An 18,034-nucleotide genomic window follows, 5' to 3' on the forward strand; every position below is an offset into this window, starting at 1 on the left:
AAATGGATGCACTGAGACCTCTCTGAAAACCCTCCGAGGGAGCCCGAGAGGAGCGCGGAACACGTTATTCGCAGCTAAAATCACGTTCAAGGACCAAAACAACAACCAAAAATTTCATTAAAACAATAAGCGCACAAGAATCCAGATCAGGCTGGTGGGGGGGAGGGGAAGGGGCGGGAAGAGGAGGGTCGCATGGAGGTAGCTTCACAGTGAGCAGCCGACCCTACCGCCTCCTTGCAGAGCCGGGCCGGCTCCTCCAGCCGCGGCTTTGGACTCGCCCCGGGACTGCGAGTAGCCGCGGCGCCGGGCACGCGGCCGGGGCGCGGAGCCCGGCGACTCCACCGAGCAGCCCCGCGGGAGCCGGGGCACCTTTGCATGAGCTCCAGAGGACTGTGCCTGCCCGCAGCCGCCCGGGAAGCAGGAGTCTGCGCGCGGGCCGTGGAGCAAGGCGGGAGCCGGCGGCGGCGGCGGCCAGGGGCGCACGGTGCCGGGACCAGCTCGCCGCGCCCTATGGGGAGCCGGCGGCCGCGGCGCTGCTGAGGCGGGCCCGGCGGGCCAGGCGGGGGGCCGGGGCCCGGGCTGCAGCAGCCCCCTCTGCGGCTGCCGGGCCGGCCCGGGCGCCCGGGGGCTGGGGGGTGGGGGGTGGGGGAGGCCGCGGAGCGCCGAAGCGGGGGCCCGGGCCGAGGGCGCGGCAGGGCTGCGCGCACGCTGGGGCGCGTGGAGGGGCGCGGAGGGCGAGATGAGTCTGGTGGGGGGCTTCCCCCACCACCCGGTGGTGCATCATGAGGGCTATCCGTTCGCCGCCGCCGCCGCCGCTGCTGCCGCCGCGGCCGCCAGCCGCTGCAGCCACGAGGAGAACCCCTACTTCCACGGCTGGCTCATCGGCCACCCCGAGATGTCGCCCCCCGATTACAGCATGGCCCTGTCCTACAGCCCCGAGTACGCCAGCGGCGCCGCCAGCCTGGACCACTCCCATTACGGGGGGGTGCCGCCGGGCGCTGGGCCCCCAGGCCTGGGGGGGCCGCGCCCGGTGAAGCGCCGGGGCACCGCCAACCGCAAGGAGCGGCGTAGGACTCAGAGCATCAACAGCGCCTTCGCAGAGCTGCGTGAGTGCATCCCCAACGTGCCCGCCGACACCAAGCTCTCTAAGATCAAGACTCTGCGCCTGGCCACCAGCTACATCGCCTACCTCATGGACCTGCTGGCCAAGGACGACCAGAATGGCGAGGCGGAGGCCTTCAAGGCAGAGATCAAGAAGACAGATGTGAAAGAAGAGAAGAGGAAGAAGGAGCTGGTCAGTACCAGGCGGCAGAGGGCAGTGGGGTGCGGGGGAGCGGGGATCCCGGTCTCTTTCCAGCTGGGCTGAACGATGGCCCGCCGCGTTCTCTGGCAGCGCCCTGAGCCAAGTTGCTTGCACCAGGTTGTGGTCAGAAGGTCCCGCAGAAGCAGAGAGGCCGGGGGAGGGTGTCAGCATGCGGAGGAGGTTAAGAGGGATGTTTTGCGCTGGCGATCTTCTTCCCGGGTTATCGCCGCGCCCCCAGGCACTTAGGGCGGGCCTCGCGAACTCCAGCTTGATCTTTCGATCGTACTGGCCTGGACCCCTCTTTCCTCGTCCTTTCGAGCCTTCATTCGGCCTCCAGTCCGCTCTTGCTTTCAGATGTTTGTAAAATAAGTTGCTCAGAAGCACTTGATTCCAGTTATTTCACTACTGGTTGCGTTTCCTCTTCTTGAGAACCAGGCAGCCACTGATTCTAAGAGTTTTTGCTGTGGTTCTGATTACTATGCCGGGAAGACGTGAAGGTGAACATAAGTACTTCAAAATTCAGCTCAGTTTCTCTCTGGCAGTGATGTTAAAACGTGACTTCCCAGATGAGGATTCTTCCTGCGTATTTCTGCTTTTGTTTGCATGGGCCTTTACATTTTAAGACAAATAGTAAATATTATCATAGTCATTGTCATTGTTCTGAACAGTAACACAAAGTTATAACTGAAAATCAGTTTTCTCAGGTTCCTGACCAGGTGCCCATAGGTGGTGGAGTTTAGAGCAGGGCTACTGCCATGAAGAGCCTGGAAAATAATTCCATTTGTCGAGGTTTTCTTCCTTGGGGCCTTTGGCGCTTTTGTTGCTGCAAAGTCGAGGGATCTCCTGTAGCCCGGGGTTTCAGAGGCCTTGGAGGAGGCCTAGGAGGCTTTGGGCGGACAGGCCCAGGCCGAGGCCGAGGCACCTCTCCCCATCTGCCTTAGAGCGCGGGTCTGGGACTGCGATTGAAAACAGGGAAACCAGACTGAGCGCCGACCCCTGATCGCGCCCCTACGTCTGGAGTTAGAGAGAAGGCCCCCAGTTCCTCCATAAACGACTTGAAAACGGGTGGTTGTTTATAAACTCGCCGACCTGGGAGTTGAGTGCTGCCGCTGCACGTCGGCCTGGGCAGTAACTAGGACAGCGCCAGCCTTCCTAGCTCTTCTGCAGGGGCTGGGACTTGAGGCCACCCCACCCGCGGTCCCTGGCTGGCTCTTTCACTGTCTTCTCTGGCCGGGAAAGCGTGGGGGTTGCGTGGGACCGGATCTCCTCTCTGATTTTCTCTTTCTACTTTTCTCCCCCTCACCTCACCTCTTCTCTGCCCAGAATGAAATCTTGAAAAGCACAGTAAGCAGCAACGACAAGAAAACCAAAGGCCGGACGGGCTGGCCACAGCACGTCTGGGCCCTGGAGCTCAAGCAGTGAGGAAGAGGAGGAGGAGGAGGAGGAGGAAGAGAAGGAGAGCTCCAGCAGGGCCCAGGAGCTGGATGCAGACCCAGGACTCCAGGCAAGCTCTGCGTGCTCCGCTCTGAGGACTTCCTGCATTTGGATCATCCGGTTTATTTATGTGCAATGTGCCTCCCTCTCTTTGCCCCCCTTCGAGGCATCCGATCCCCACCTTCCCCTCCAAAAAAAAAAAAAAAGTGGATATTTGAAGAAAAGCATTCCGTATTTTAATATGAAGAGGACACTCCTTCGTGGTAAGGGATCCCGTCGTTGTCTTGTAGAGTCTCTGTTTGTGAATGTTTCCTCCTGCTGTGTAGACACCAGCGATGCTCCCTCTCCACTTACCTAAACCCTTCCAGATAAAGACAGCGGGACACTAGTGTGTATGTGAAGTGTATCTTTAATACTTGGCCTTCGGATATAAATATTCCTGGGGATTATAAAGTTTTATTTCAAAGCAGAAAACGGGCGGCTAACATGTCCGTTTGGCTTTCCTGTTGGCTCGGCGGTAAAGAATCCGCCTGCCAATGTAGGAGACTCGGGTTCGAACCCTGGGTGGGAAAGATCCCCTGGAGAAGGACATGGCAATCCACTCCAGTATTCTTGCCTGGAAAATCCCATGGACAGAGGAGCCTGGCGGGCTACAGTCCATGGGGTCGCAAAAGAGTAGGACACGGCTTAGCAACTAAACCACCACTATTATCATGTATGTTGGGGGTAAGTGTCTAGCGCCACAGTTCCACCTGATGTGGTTCCCACTTTGAAGATGTTTCCAACAGCTCCTTGTTTTGTGCACTTCCGTCCTCTAAAATTAAGTGGAATTAATATTGAAGGTGTAAACGTTGTAAGTATTCAATAAACCACTGTGTGTTTTTTTTTTTTTTTACAAAACCCCTATCTTTTAATGGTTGATACCTCAAGAGAGTTTTGAAAACAAAACTGTTATATTTGTTTTCATTATATTTAAAATATTCAGAAGTAAACTAAATTATCGTGTTTGCCTCTAACTTTGTTTGATACAGTCAGTGGTTCGGATCAGTCATCAACGTGAGCAACCTTGAAGGCAGGGCTGGCGAGGAAGCCCTTTAAAAAGAGATGTCCTTGGTGAAAGTCCTGCCAAAGGGCCTGGGCTCCATGAGTCCTGCCTCCTTCCCTCTGTCTCTGCGTCCAGAAAAGCACCAAGTGGTCTGTAGAAGGAGAGTCTGGGCCGCAGAGAGGCCTAAGCCGTATGCTCCAAAGGTGGAAAGTCGTCCTGGTTGAAATCAACCTGAAATCAACCAGACGCCATGCGGTAGGGGCTTCGGGTTTTGTTGGAGGAGCCATTTTCGGTGGAGGAGTTTTGGGGAGGAACCTAGCCCTTATTGCAGCCGCAGGAGCTAGTCTAGGGTTTTTAATTCAAAATATAGGGCTTTCATCCAAGTAAAGGGGAAAAAAGACCAGGAGAAAGGAAAAGAGGAGGTTTTTGCTGGTCGTCTCGATGTGGGGTAGGTGGAGGGGGCGGGGGGGAGACTCCTCTGAGCCGCCCGGGGGAGGGGGAGGGCCCTCGGAAAAAGTCCATGATTAGGTAACAAGGAATTCTACGTCAAGTAAGAAATCGCGAACTCGACCGAGGATTTAAAGAGGGGTGAAGCTGGCGCTAGATTTACAAGGCGTTATAGGGAACTCAATATTAACCGCGCGGTGTCTGTAGTCCTCCCGGCCGCAGGCCAGTCCGCCCAAGGGCTCCCTCCCCCGCTGCCAGCCGCCGGGGCTGATCCCGCGGCCGGAGGTTCGGGCTCGGGGAGTCTAGGCACCTCCCGGGAGGAAGTCTCCAGCCTCCTTCGCCCGCGGGCCTGGTCGGAGCGGAATCTCTGCTCCAGGAGCTGGAGGAGCTCGAGTGCCGTAAAGGGCTCGGCAGGCTGGGGAAGGGGAGCGGAGGAGGAAGCATTGGGAGTACGCAGGGGGGGAGAGAAGAAAGGCAAAACGTATTAAAAAGCGGTTTTGTTTCATGAGACGCCGCGCGTTCAAATCTGTTGTGAGGGCGGCTTGCCAGAGGGTTTCCACCTTGGAACCCATCCTCAGGGTGATGTTCGTTCGCACCCCGGCCCCGGGCACTGACTCTCCCCCTACATCCCAGGGGTCCCACTCCGGCCGGTGCCGCCTCTGAGCCCCCCCCCGGGGCCCCCGGCGAGTTCGCTAGAGCCAAGCTGCAGACTTTCCGAGCGGCGCTGCGGGGTTCTTCTGCGGGCGGCGGACGACGTGAGGGCGCGGGGTTAGAACAACTCGGCCAAAGCGATCTGAACTTTCTCCCCTCGGGTCAGCGGGCGCTGGGCCGACGTGGTGGGCGCAGGGTTGTGTTTACAGACACTTGCCTTTGTTTATAGCGCTGGGGGGCGGAGGGAGGCGCGCCCTGATTTTCTATTACTCTTGGGATTCCTGTCCGTTTGACCGAGTGGCTCCCTCCCTCTCCTGCCGCCCTTTGCGTCTTTACGCTAATCCGTTCTAGAGAAAAGATGCCAGAACCTACTGGTGGAGGGAAGGAGTTTTTACCAAGGGCGTGGAATGTATGGTGGTGGAGGAAGTGAGGTTTTCAAAACAGGAGTTATCTTCACGTGCCTGTGTGCCCGTGCGGGCCTGGGCTGGCTGGTCTTCCTTGCCATCTGGGCCTTAACGCATTTCTAGGGGGTTTAACACTTTCTCTGGTCTGTTAAAAGCCAGCAGAGGGAATCAGAACACCCGGCAGCACCGTTGCTACGAGGCCGCGGGTTGCTGCACGTGCGTTTAAACCCGCGCTCCAGAAAAGCCTCTTTTGTCTGGCCTGGGCCCCCGCGCTGCCCTCCTGCCCGCTGTCCGCGCCTCTTCCTAGGGCTTTGCAGCTCCAGTGCTTGGACACCTCCAGCACTTGGACCTTCCAACCCACCGGCAACCCCAACGGGCCAGACATCCAGCAGACCCGATACCCAGGGGGGTGCCGATCCCCCTAACCTGACGCTTCAACTCGCAAGACACCCCACATGTCGTCCCACGTTGTCAAGTCCCAGGGCACCAAGTGGTGGACTAGGCAGGCGTTTCTTCTACGCTTCCATGCTTTTCTCTTCTACACATTTCTTTCCATTTTAACTCCCTTTCTCCTTTGCTTCCAAAAAAAAAAATTTTTCCCCCCAAGCTCCTGCCTTGTGGGACTGGCTAAAAGGCCTCTGTTTTAATTGCTTGGATAATGTGGTTGCTGCCATTTTGTTAAAAGCAATCACTCCTGCAGCGAAATCACAAGCTCTCTAGACAGGCCGGAGCCGACAAAAATGCAGGATTTGACGTTAAAAGCTAAATGGGAAGCTGGGGCGGCGGAAGGTAAATTGATGGTGGATCTGGTTGTCAGGGACGGGCCCCAGACCGCCGCGCAGGCCGAGCGCCTGATAACCCTGGAGCACTGCGGGCCGAGGGCTCGCCGCCGCGGGCGCGCGCCCGCGCGCGTGTGTCCAATAGACCCATTCTCAACTTCTTGGGAAGTAATTTGGGAAACTCGACAGAGGGGTACCTGACCACACACCCTGTTTCCAGCCGCAATTTTCCAGAACTTTTCGCCAGGACAGGACACTTACTGTGGCTTTCAGAGTTTTTTTCAGGTGGAAGTGCCAAGAAGATGACAGCAAGATCACTTGGGAGTTCTTGCCTTCTGAATCCCAGGACCACGCTCTAGGGGGTCGGTGGGCGACCCCAACCACCCAGTCTGTTAGCCAATAGGTCTGGGCACGTAGGAAAGGTGAGCCTCTCACCTAAGCTGCCCTTCTTTGGGCTAGCACGACCAGGAGGCCTGGTCGTCCCCGCCCTGCCTGAAGTGGGCGCAGGCTTGGCGCCAGGGACAGAGCCTGCAGGCAGGCCCCTTGGAAAACAAAATGTGCGTTTGAGTCTGGGCTGGAGGGCGTCTGGACTCCTGCCCCTTCACCTGGATCACTGCTGGCCGCCATCCGGGACTGGCCGGCGTGGTTGAGGTCGCCAGAGGAGTGAGTTGTGTGCACCCGGACTTCGCTGGATAGGGAGCCGAGGGAGACAGCTAGATGCAAAGCCATACAGAGTCGAAGGAAGCATGTGAGCTGCTTCCGAGAGACTAGTTTTCCAGAGAAAACCGGAGCCAGCTGCTAGGGCCCGAGGCGCGTGTGTGTGCAGCGGCAGTACACTAGGCACGCGGTACCACTCTAGCCGGCGCTGCGTTTGAGCCGTGGCTCTACAAAGCGCGGGAAACAGCTCAGCGTTTCCTGTCTTCAGCAGCGCTAGTGGCTCCCGACTTCCTCTTCCACTGCCGCGCGCGCTCTCCCTCTGCGCGAGTCCCACCCACGCGCCTGCATCTGGACACTGGACTGGCGGTAGGTGACGAGCTGAGTGGCCCAGGAGAGGGGCGCGGGGCCTGTGCCCCAGGGAGGGCTGCATCGGGATCCTAGGCGCCGCCTGTCTTGTCCGAATCTGTTGACCTGAGGAGACCCATTCGCTCGACCCGGCTTGACTCCTCGGGTCCATCCACATCCTCGCGCGAGGAGGGGGCGCCGACGAGGGCCCAGGCCTGTGGAAGCCCGCGCACCCCTCGGAGGAAAGACCCCGGAGAGGCCCCGAGGCCGGGGGCAGCCCGCTTCCCCGGAAGCCCAGCCGAGCTGTAGGATTTACGTCCACGGGGCGGGGGGAGGGGATGAATGGGGGAACCAAGTGTTTAACTGGCAAGAGAGGGGCAGCTCTAGGAGAGGAGGACTGCGAGCGCGCACAGCCTGCAGCGGGTGTCCCGGGGCCAGGCTCAGCTCCCTAGAGGCGGCGGCGGGTCGGCCGTCCAAGGACGCGGGGCAGGAACTCCCAGGCACACGGACGAGCGTCCTCTCCTGTCCCCTCTCACCCTCCCCAAGCCAGCCCCGGTGCAGGAGCGCGCCCCCGCCTCTCCGCTGAACCGACTCCCCCGCTATACACACACGCACATTCCCTTCCAATTCTCCCAGCAGTTGGGCCGCTTTGATGATCAGATGGTAGAGCCCTGATTACAAATTTATTCCCGGCCGCTCCGTCCGTCTTTATCTCCGCTATTAGGGCCATCTGGGAGTGATTAGCGCCGCGCCCGCGCTCAGCCGCGCTGCCTATCTCGCCGCGGCGCGGCCGGAGCCGGGCTGACGTCAGGGCAGACGGCTCGGAGCCATCCCAGCCAAGCTGGGTGTAATCGGCGGCCGCGTGGCCAAGTCCACCCGGGCCAGGCCGGCAGCTGGAACGCGCCGCCCGTCTGTGCGCGGGGACTTTCTCAATATGTATTTTTAGTGCAGAAGACGTTCTTGTTTTCTTTTTTTTTGAGATGAGGTGGGGCCGGTGAACGCTTCGGCGGGGCCCGTCCCCACTTTAAATTTGCCAACCCACTGCGTCTGATGCTTCTGGCCTGGGAAAGGCTCCAGCCTTTGGTCCTGACCCGACCGCGCGCTCCTCCGCTATCCCTGCGCTGAGGTGCTGCTCTCCTACACCAACAGCTGCGGCCCCTGCAGCGGTGCCCATGCAGGTCGGGCTGCCAGGAGGAGGTGGCTCTTAGGGGTGGGGGGGGGGGGACGGGTCGTCCTCCTGGGACCCGTTTGACCCTTACACCCCTCGAGTCAAAATAGTGAGTTTCTGCCCAGCTGGGCGGCCTGGGAGACGCTGATGATGGAACTGAAGGTCTCTCCAGGCCTCCGTCTTTGCACCTGCTATTACAGCCCAAGGATCTGAGGCTCTGGACTCTCTCCTGCCTCCCCTTCCCCGCGCAGGAGATGTCCTTGACACAAACCCTGACAATTTGCCAGGGAAGGATGCCTTGGGCAGCTTTGTTCCCTACTATGTCAGTGCCCAGGGCAGAGGCTGGGTATATTTAAGTAATTCCTGCACCGGGAGGAGGATACCCCTGACCTCCCACCCTCCTGCCCTGTGGCACTGGCCTGATCTTTGGTGTGAATCCAACTCTAGAACCCTTTAGGTTTGAGCTTCCCATCCTAGTGATCGGAAATCTCTGAAGAACCTGGTAAAATTATACATACAGCCCCACCTCCACCAGAAATTCTGCTTCAGCCAGTCAGGGTAAGACCTGAAGTCTTCAGCTTTCAAGACACCCCCAGGGAGTTAGGGAACCAGTACCTAAGGCCACACACATTCACTGCAACCAGCCCCTCACCCATGGCACTCTGGAGGGCCCACGTGAAACACTGGACAATTGGTGTGGGGATGGCTTTCTCATGGGGGAGGGCCAGGACTGCATTATTTAAAGTCTTTCCTGGGACAGAATTGGCCATATCATGGATCAGCCCCACACCTTGATTTAACTAAGCAAAGCAAAGATTCAAAAAGCCAGAAGATGTGATTTATTTCAGCACAGGCTGCAAAGGCCAAGCTGAGCATTTACTCAAAGGCTACAGATAATTTAGCCAGAGGGAAAAGAAGTCGTATCCCGTGATTTGAGAGTAGTGATGAGAAGATCTATTGGGGACTAAGGGTATCTAAAATAAACAGAAGATGCAGTTGAGAAAATTTCCCAAACGTTCACCTCTCTTCAATTCTTCCAGGCAACTCAGTACAGCAAACTCCAAAGTGGTCTTGTAATCTAGAAGGGAAAAGAACCATTTCCTCCTAGGTTGGTGAAAGCATTACACTGAGAGATTGGCGCCCCCTCCCACCCACCCATATCCCTAGCAGAGGGGAAAGGAAATATGGGGGTGGTGTGGGGATAGAGAATGAAGCTTTTAGAGATTGGATCCTTAATAAGTGGAGAAGAGTGTACCTATCTGTGCTTGAGGCCACACCAAGTAATTCCCCACAGCGCTGGTTAGTGGCTTCTCCAGGTTCTGCCTTAATAGTGGAGACAGGCTGTGTTCTGAGTCATTCAGACCACTCACAAACAAACAAAACCAAAAACACATCACTTCTTCCTGTGATACTGTCTTGCACTTAGCATGCATCAACTTTTACTTGAATTAAATGGGATGAATCAATGTGGCCCACAGGCCCAGAGAATGAATCCCTGTTTCCATTTCTAAGCAAAGGAGACAGGATTGCAGGCAGCTAAACCATTTACAGAAAGGATCACAGGGTACTCACCAGCCCCCACCCCAACTTAAAACCCAATTTTTTCAAATAGTATATTTAATGCACAACTAATCCTGAACAACCAGACTCAACCTGATATTTCCCTGTGACCAGATGGAGGGTTTCTGAATGTCAGTCCTCATTTTAGCACCAAACCATCTTTCAGTTCGTTGGTGAGCAAGAACTCAGGAGTCAGGGAGATGTGCAGTTTTCAGTAGGACGTGGGGTCATTTGCTGTTTGCTTGTTTGCTGCTCTCCCTGCTGAAAGAACTTAGAGCAAATAGTGCACTTACTCTGGCAGAGAGTTTTCAACCTTCATTGCCTAGAGAAGAGGCCAAAAAAGGTATCATTCTAAATTAAGATGGCAGTAAATACTTCTTTCCTTCTGGAAAGAAGTAAGCCACTATGCCAGTACAGGATTCCCTTCTGTTTAAAGTGAGTTGTTGTTGCCTTGAGCTGACATTTTGTCTTTAGGGTAAGGCAGCCACACAGGAAACAAAAACTGTGTGTTGCTTTTATTTTTGAAGAAGAAAACTCAGACTGATTCTGTGAGTAGAACTTGGTCATGAAAGAAACCTGATGCGGTTTTACTGGGAGAAAGTGGCCGCGGAGCCGCCTGACCATCGCCTTCACTTTGCAAATCTGGTTTTCATATGCTCGCTCAGTAATCACCCAGAGCCATAACTGTCTCTGAAATTATTCATTAAAGTCATTTTCAGGGATTCTCACAGGATGACTCTTTTACGTTTATGATCTTCTGAGAGCAATGACATCAGCCTCTGTCTCTTTTCCGCTTTTAATGAATGTGCTAGGGAGACACGAGGGCCAGGGCTCTGTCCGTGGGGAGGGAGGGGGCGGGCGGGGCGGGGGGTGGTGGTGGAATTCACCAGCCGCTCTGCTCCCGGCGCGGTCAGCTGAGCCCGGGCGCGCGCAGACATCCTTTGATTAAGGAGGGTATTCCGGGGAGTGCAGGCTGTGCAGAAGATCACGGCGGTGCCCTGTGGTGCTGTCAGCAGTGACAGATCCCAGATGGGGCCGCTACTGTATGGCAGATTGAGTTTCTCAGCCGAAAACTCACCCTCCCTCCTAAACGTCTTCAAAAACCTTCTCCAGATACTCCAGGTCGCTTCGTGTGAAACTGAAAAAGTCCAACACCAAAGTTGGTTTTGCTTGCTTGCGTGTGTGTGTGTGTGTGTGTGTGTGTGTGTGTGTGTATTAGGCTCCCCCCGCCCCGACCCCTTCCTTTTCTTTTTTCTCTGCACGTCCTCCTCCTCTGAGCATCTTAGACCGGCAAGGTTACCAGGCTGCTAACGGCGCAGACTGGCGGCCCTGGTCGTTCGTGTTCGCCGGGCCCAGCGCCGCGCCGTCGACTCAGCACCCAAGGGCCCCGAAGGCAATCCGGTGGGTAGGGGCGCGGCGTCGGGGACGTGAGGGCCCCTCCGAACACCCCAGGCAGCCGGGGTGGACTGCATGGGGAGGGCGGGAGACTGAACCTTAGGAGGAAGCAGAGCCGCTTGGCCTGGCCCCCAGCTTCCCTCCCGCGTTTTTCCCGGGTGGAGCGCCGTCCAGCCCGCCGGGACAATTTCAGGGGCCGTACAGAGCCTGGGAAGGAGGCGGGGGCTGCCCTTCGGGACCGGGAAGGGCGTGCGGACGGCCTCGAGAGCCTCTGGGGCTCGGCGTGAACCGGGGCAGGTAGCGGGGACCGGGGCGGCAGAAGGTGAACCAGGGCATCTCCCAGGTGAGACGCGTCGCAGGGAGACCCAGCTCTCCAAGCCATCAACATCCGCCCGCTTGAGAGCTGCCAGTCTGGGCCCCAAGTTTCGTATTCCTGGACACACATGGAGTTGGAAACTCCTTTGCAGAAACTACTCGACTTACTTTACACTTTTATCTAACAATTAAACAGCCCCTTCGCTATCTCTTCGGAAGAGATGGAGATTCCTTCCGAGGTGCTGTCCCCTCCCAAGGGTGCCCAGGCGGAGGGGGGTGGGGGGAACGGGAGAGGGTGAAAGGCGGAGCGCGCGGAGCTCCCTGATTCTGCTCCGATTTCTCGACCCCAACCATCCAGACCTCTTAACTCAGGCACTTGGCGTGCTCCCACGGGCCTGGGGCGGAGGCGAAAGAGAGAAAAGGAAGGACAGAAACCTGGAGAGAGCGAGTTTTGCTTTAAAGAAGGCATTGGTCTCTCCTTCAGAATACCCTTGCAGCCGCCTCCACCTACTCCCACACCCCTCCGAGTAAGGGCAGCTTGGAAAGTCTCAGATCCACTTACAAAAGAGTCTCTATGGAACCCGGAGAGGAGCTAAAAATACTGCAGACGCCAGGCCCAAGGTGCTGGGGGTCGGAAGAGAGCTGGCAGCCTCCCTCAGCCCCGGCTTGCCCTGGAGGCACCGCCTTCTGCACCTCGAGGGTTGGCCGGGGCTTATCTGGGCGCCCACCCGGCAGCCGCTGGGCGCATTTCCCCATGTCTTTGCGCCCTGATGACCTGGGCCTTTTGTAGCCGAATCTTTCGGTGCAACTTCTGATGAAATCAGAGGTCATGCTTTAGACTCTCTTCGTTCTGCCCCCTCTGCAAACTCAGAATAGAGGTAGGACCACTACGTCCTATTTTAAGTCAGTAATAACCTGGTCTCTCAGTATTCCCTCTACACTTTGTATAAAGATCTGTATGGATATATGCAGCTGATTGCAGTCCGGGGACAAAAGATGAGAGAAATCTGTGAACCCCCTATTACAACCCTCTCTTGGGGAAAAACAATCTGACAGTTCTTTCCCCTGGTCATCAGGTAAAATCACAAAACTCTTTATATAATAGCAAAACACGCACTGAATTTCAAAACTCCCGCTTGCCCTCTTTAGAAGGCAGCTTTTATTTTCACGGCCCACGCTGGATGAAAGTGGTTTATTTTGATTTTTTTTTTTTTCTTTCTTGTACCCACATGCCTTGTAAAAGGTTCCTGTGCACGGGCCTGGCCCCCCTCTGATGACCGCAGGGGCCTTGCTTCCAGACAGCAGCCCCCCGTCGTTCGGTTTTTAAGTCCTCGCCTGGAGCCGAGGTGTAATTGCGACCCCGCCCGAGCCGCGAGCCTCCCGGGGGGACGTTTGGCCAGGCCTGTGCTGGGGCCGGGACCTCCCAAGTGGCGGACCTGGGAGCGGGGAGCCGCACGGCCCTATCCCTCCCCGCCTCCTCCTCCCCTCCCTCCCCTGCGGACTCTGCTCCTTTGCTCTGGGTCTCGGTCCAGGTTGCCCTGGGCGCACAGCGTTTCTCTTCCCTCCACTTTTCTGGTTTACTCTTGCCCTTTTCCTCTCTAGCACCTTTTTACCGCTCTCCCCGTCTCCTTCACGTTGAAATCCCAGCCCCAGAGAAGTAGAGTGGGGATTTATCGGAATCTGGAGAGACTAACAGAGCCTCTGGCCCCGCGGGCGCCGAGGCGGAGTCGCAACCGGGCGCGCTTCTGCGTAACGTCAGCGCGCGGGGTAATTTACCTTCCCCGGGCGTCTGTCAATATGACTAATTTCCACTGGGGTCAAAAAGCCTTTCTCCGGCAGTCCATCTTGGAACGCTCTCTTACGCGGCAGACCGGGTTAGTTGTTTTGTTTCCAGCCCTAGAAATAAATACTCTTGGGGGCGTCCCTGCGTGGGGAGTCCGAGAGTAGCAGAAGAATATATACACGGTGTCAATTAAAGGCAGTTTTCCTTGAACTACGAACTGTGATTGGGCTTAAATGACAGCGACCTGCTAGCCTTTTAGTTCACATTACCTAACTCGTCCTTGATACCAGTGCTTTCTTTAGAAACAGGAAATCAGAAAAGAGGGAAATAATTATTGCTCCAGTTTCCCTCTGCGGCATGTAGATCCCTACTGAAACATTTTCTTCGCGTTTCGGGGTGTGATTTAAACATAATGTATGTGCGCGTGGCTTGTTAATCTGGCCTAGACAGACAATATATCATCCAGGTGGTATTATACAATAATTTCAAAATTGCTACCGACTGCTTAAGTGTGAAATCAGTGCTGCGGGTTGAAACGTCCTCCAGGACTCGATATAGGCGGCGAGTTGATGTCAGTTGCTCTTGGAGAAGTGGGCTGAAAAAAGCCAGGGTGGTGGATGGTGACGAGGTATGCACGTCTGCAGACCCCAGTCCTGTCTGGAGCAGGGCACCTAGTCGCAGTTCTTGGGTGCTGGAGGAGGTAAATCTTTCGAATCCAGGTCTACCGCGAAGTGAAAGTCGCCAGAAAATCCATTTTCCTTCTTCCTAGGCTCTGGCACAGAGGCCCCAACAAGGAAACTGCTGAGTTAAAATGTTTAACAAAATCTCTTGAAAAAGCATGTCAGCCCTCTACCCGCTTTGTGGCCTGTAGCGAGTCAATGCTTGGACCTTGGGCAGTTAGGAGCTTCGGTGGACCCACCGGAAACCTAAGAGCTAAGGCAGAAGAGAGGAAGGCTCTCCTAGGGCTCCTCCACTCTGCCTGCGGGAGTGGGCAGCGGGCACCCTCGGCCAGGATCCCACCTCCTAAGACCCGCTTATCCGCACCCCCAAGGCAAGAGGGCGTGCGCGTGCGCAGACACACACATACCCTCCTTGCCTCTCTCATCTGTTGGTGCATTTATGACCTAATGAAAGTATATCCTTTAGGGAAAAGACTGTCTATAAAACGTGAAATATGAAGAACCCGTTTGGATATTCCCACTCCCAGCCAGACCTGATCTTGCAGTCTTTTTTTAGCACAAACACCTTGATTCCTTCTGTTGCTTCCATAACCACACTGTGAGTTTTACTAAATGATGATATTTGGCTCTAAAAGTGACCTCTGCACATTCCCAGCAGGAGGAAAACTCTCCAGCCTGAAGACATTCATTTGGAGGAAGACCTGCCTGGAGGAGGGGGTGGAAGGAGGAGGGGGTAGAGGGAGGTGGGTGTGAAGGGAGGTGGGGGAAAGAATTGTACTTTCTATTCCTTGTCTTTGGAAAACCCTGACTCCACGTGTTCAAACTGCCGATAACAGCTGGAGAAACCAAGGGCTCTTTCAACTCCCTTCCCTTCCTGCTTCACTGGTTTCCCCAAATGCCACCTTTTGGGGTCTCACAAACATTGCCCTGTTCTTTCTCCTGGCCCCCCTGCTGAAATCTCTCCCATTTTCTGACATAACCAAGTAGTACCTCCTTAGAAATTACACAGATGACCACCTGTTTTCGTGGGAAAAGAGGGTCTGAATCTGTGTTTAGGGGAGGCTTGTTTATTAACATGAGTGAGTAGAGCAGAGATAATCTACCTTTACATAAAAGTTTTTAAAAGTCCCTTTCATTTTGCAATTCACCTTTGCCACAGGAATGGTTTCAGTTGTTTACCATCAGGGACTGTGCCCCCAGAAAAGCTACAGGCGGTGTAAGTTCCAGTGTGAGCTGATGAGATGGGTTGCCAGTTGGGGTGGAGTTGTTTATTTGCACATTTAAAAACTTTTTATTGAAGTATAGTTGATTTACAATGTTTGTTAATTTCTTTCCCATTATGGTTTATCACAGGATATTGAATATAGTTCCTTGTGCTATACAGTAGGTCCTTGTTGTTTATCCATACTTTTTAAAGCGCATGGCAGTTCTCACTAAAAGTTTTTTGGCATCCAGGGACTATTTAATGATCTGGGGATGGAGTGTGGGTTGGTTACTCAATTCACTGCTTCGTTGGTCCGTTAGTTTCTGAGTTAATATCATTAGATATTCTGAGTTAATATCATTCCTCTAAAAATTTTTACTCTCTTGTTTGGTGTAGGCTTCCTGAGTAGAATTAGCCTAACAAGAATCTTGCAGTTGGTTAAAGCCTAGGGCAATGGCAGATTGCGACTGTGACGTGTTCAGCCCACCCTGAGAAGGGTAAGAGTGGGAATGTGCTGACAGGCAACCATTTCTGAGAAAGGGTATCCTCTTCCTTATACAAGAAATTGTCCATTTTCAAACATTATTAGGAAGTGTCAGTCCTTCAAATGTGTTCTAGCTCAGCCTTTCCCCTTGGCACTGAGGGTTTGGTCAGTCCTTCAAGTCAGTGTTTGTAGTGATCTGGCTTAACTGGATGAGTCAATGGCTTTCAATTGGCAAATATTCATTTCTGAGAACAGGAGAGGAATTACCTTCTGCCTGACCTAAAGTTCTATACTTCTATGTGTGTGTGTGTGTGTGTGTGTGTGTGTGTGTGTGTGTGTGTGTATGCTCAGTCGCTTCAGTTGTGTCTGACTCTTTGCAACCCTAGGGACTGTAGCCCTCCAGGCTCCTCTGTCCATGAGATTCTCCAGGCAAGAATACTAGAGTGGGTTGCCATTTCCTCTTCTAGGGGATCTTCCCCTCTCAGGAATCGAACCTGTGTCTCCTGCACTGCAGGCCGATTCTTTATCGTCTGAGCCATCAGGGAAGCAGAAGGCCCCTATACTTCTGCATTAAAATACTATTTTCTGGTCAGATTTCCAACTTACAACCCATGGAACAAAACAGAAAGTTTATTACATGTTTTTCAATCCAATATTCTCCATAAATGGACTCTAGATCCTCCTACTCGAGATATGATATTATGTCTAATAGTATTCAGCATCTAGCATCTATCATATATATTCCGAGATTAATTTCTCATGAATAGGCAGTACACTTTCACCGTCCAAAAATATACAAAATGTGTATGTGAATAGTCTTTCTCTTATCAGTCCAGTTTCTTTCTCATTGTTATTAATTTCTTTAATAGTCCTCCAGAGCTCCCTACTGCATAGAAAAGCAAATAGGAATGGAATTGCTATGCATCCAGAAGGCTGCAGTTTACTCCATTTGTATCTGTTCTGCTGATCAGGAGGGCTTGGGGGATGGGGGCAGATCCCTGGAAGCTTTGAAGAACTTAAAGAGGCTCACGTCAAATACAATCTGGTCATGGTGTGAGATGCCTCCTGACTGTAATTTTAAAGTATCAATGAAAGAGAAGACATGGCACATGCAGAACAAATGATCCCTAAGGCTCCAAACTGTGTTGCTGAATCCAAACAGTAAGGGGAAAGGGAAGAAAGAAAGGAAGAAAAGCAAACAGAAAGAGTGAGGTAATCAAATTTAGAACTGAAAAAAAGTGGTTTCTCATTTTTTGGTGTGTCCGTCCCCCCAGTTAAATTTCAAAGGACTAAACTGTTAGGCATCAAGTAAGTCACAAATACACTTCCTCCTACTTTCAGAAAGGTTCTGTAATGTTTTAGTCTGTAGATATTTTGTAGGGGTTACAAATGGAGTGGGGTGCAGGGGTGAGATTGGGAAATGCACATGTATTTTAAAACAACTGAGATAAATTCTGTAGTGTAACAAGTTAGTATATGTAGATTTGATAGACCTCAGGTATTTTGTCCTCTGAAATCTAAAGAGACAAAAACAAAGCCAGAGTTGACAGCTCCCTATACAAAGCAGATGGCACCTCCAGCTACATCAGTTACATTAGGGCAGCTCTCAAAGAGGCTCAGGGGTCTTACTGTCCCCGACCATTTTCTATCTAGGAGTCAGATGCAGATGGAGAAGAAGACATGCCTTGTAGGAAAAGTGCCATACACAGGGCCCCCTGCCAGGGATGGGGCCAGTTCTGCTATCTGGGGTGTTCTGTGACTTTCCGGTACCTGGCCAGAATTGCAGCTGCTAAACTGGCTCAAGTCAATGGTGGAAGCCTCCTCACCATGCTTTCTTCCCTTATCCTTGTCAGTGGGGTTGAAAGATCTTCAGCTTCTTGATGAAATATAGCTATTACTCTGTAAGTGTGTGTGCACGCATGTGTGCGTGTGCATGCGTGCGTGTGTGTGTGTGTGTGTGTGTGTGTGTGTGAGGGATGGAGTTATTAAGAATTCACTCTTTCTATTAATGCCAAAAATCTCTCTTCTTTCACTTTGTTATTCTTCCGGCCCCTGTCTCATAGTAATACGAGATGCCATAATGACAACAAAAGCTCACTGCTGATTCTCTTGTCTGCCTCTGAAGAGATTCTTGCTTGTCCCTCTTAGGGACCCACTGCCAGGTTTTTAGCCTTAGTTACTGTGGTTAAGCCACCTTCCGAAGCAGGGGTAGCTTTCAGATCACCCACTGAGTTCAAATGATGTTCTGGTAGGACTAAAGGGCATTGGTAGGTGAAAAGGACCCCAAACCCCTGCCCCCGGCAGCCCCGGAGCTGTTCATCAGACTGGAAGCCTAAGGCTCACATAACTCTAATTAGTGTGCGCATATGTTGGCTAGCCT

At 53.7% G+C, this 18,034-nt stretch overlaps 1 protein-coding gene across 1 annotated transcript; it reads left to right on the top strand.

The window, feature by feature from the left end:
* The first annotated feature begins 664 nt into the window (after nt 1-664).
* HAND2 (heart and neural crest derivatives expressed 2) lies at nt 665-3,717 on the top strand. Its single transcript, XM_005892186.3, has 2 exons — nt 665-1,294; nt 2,627-3,717. The coding sequence occupies exons 1-2, from the start codon at nt 740-742 to the stop codon at nt 2,723-2,725; spliced, it is 654 nt and encodes a 217-aa protein (XP_005892248.2). The 5' UTR covers nt 665-739; the 3' UTR covers nt 2,726-3,717.
* Nucleotides 3,718-18,034: the final 14,317 nt, after the last annotated feature.

The sequence above is a fragment of the Bos mutus genome, chromosome 8 (genome assembly GCF_027580195.1).
Source record: "Bos mutus isolate GX-2022 chromosome 8, NWIPB_WYAK_1.1, whole genome shotgun sequence".
Classification (NCBI taxonomy): Eukaryota; Metazoa; Chordata; class Mammalia; order Artiodactyla; family Bovidae; genus Bos; species Bos mutus.

Coding starts and splice junctions, on each gene's coding strand:
- HAND2 (XM_005892186.3), top strand. CDS start 740: ATGAGTCTGGTGGGGGGCTTCCCCCACCACCCGGTGGTGCATCATGAG. Junction 1,295..2,626: donor AGAAGAGGAAGAAGGAGCTG/GTCAGTACCAGG, acceptor TTCTCTGCCCAG/AATGAAATCTTGAAAAGCAC.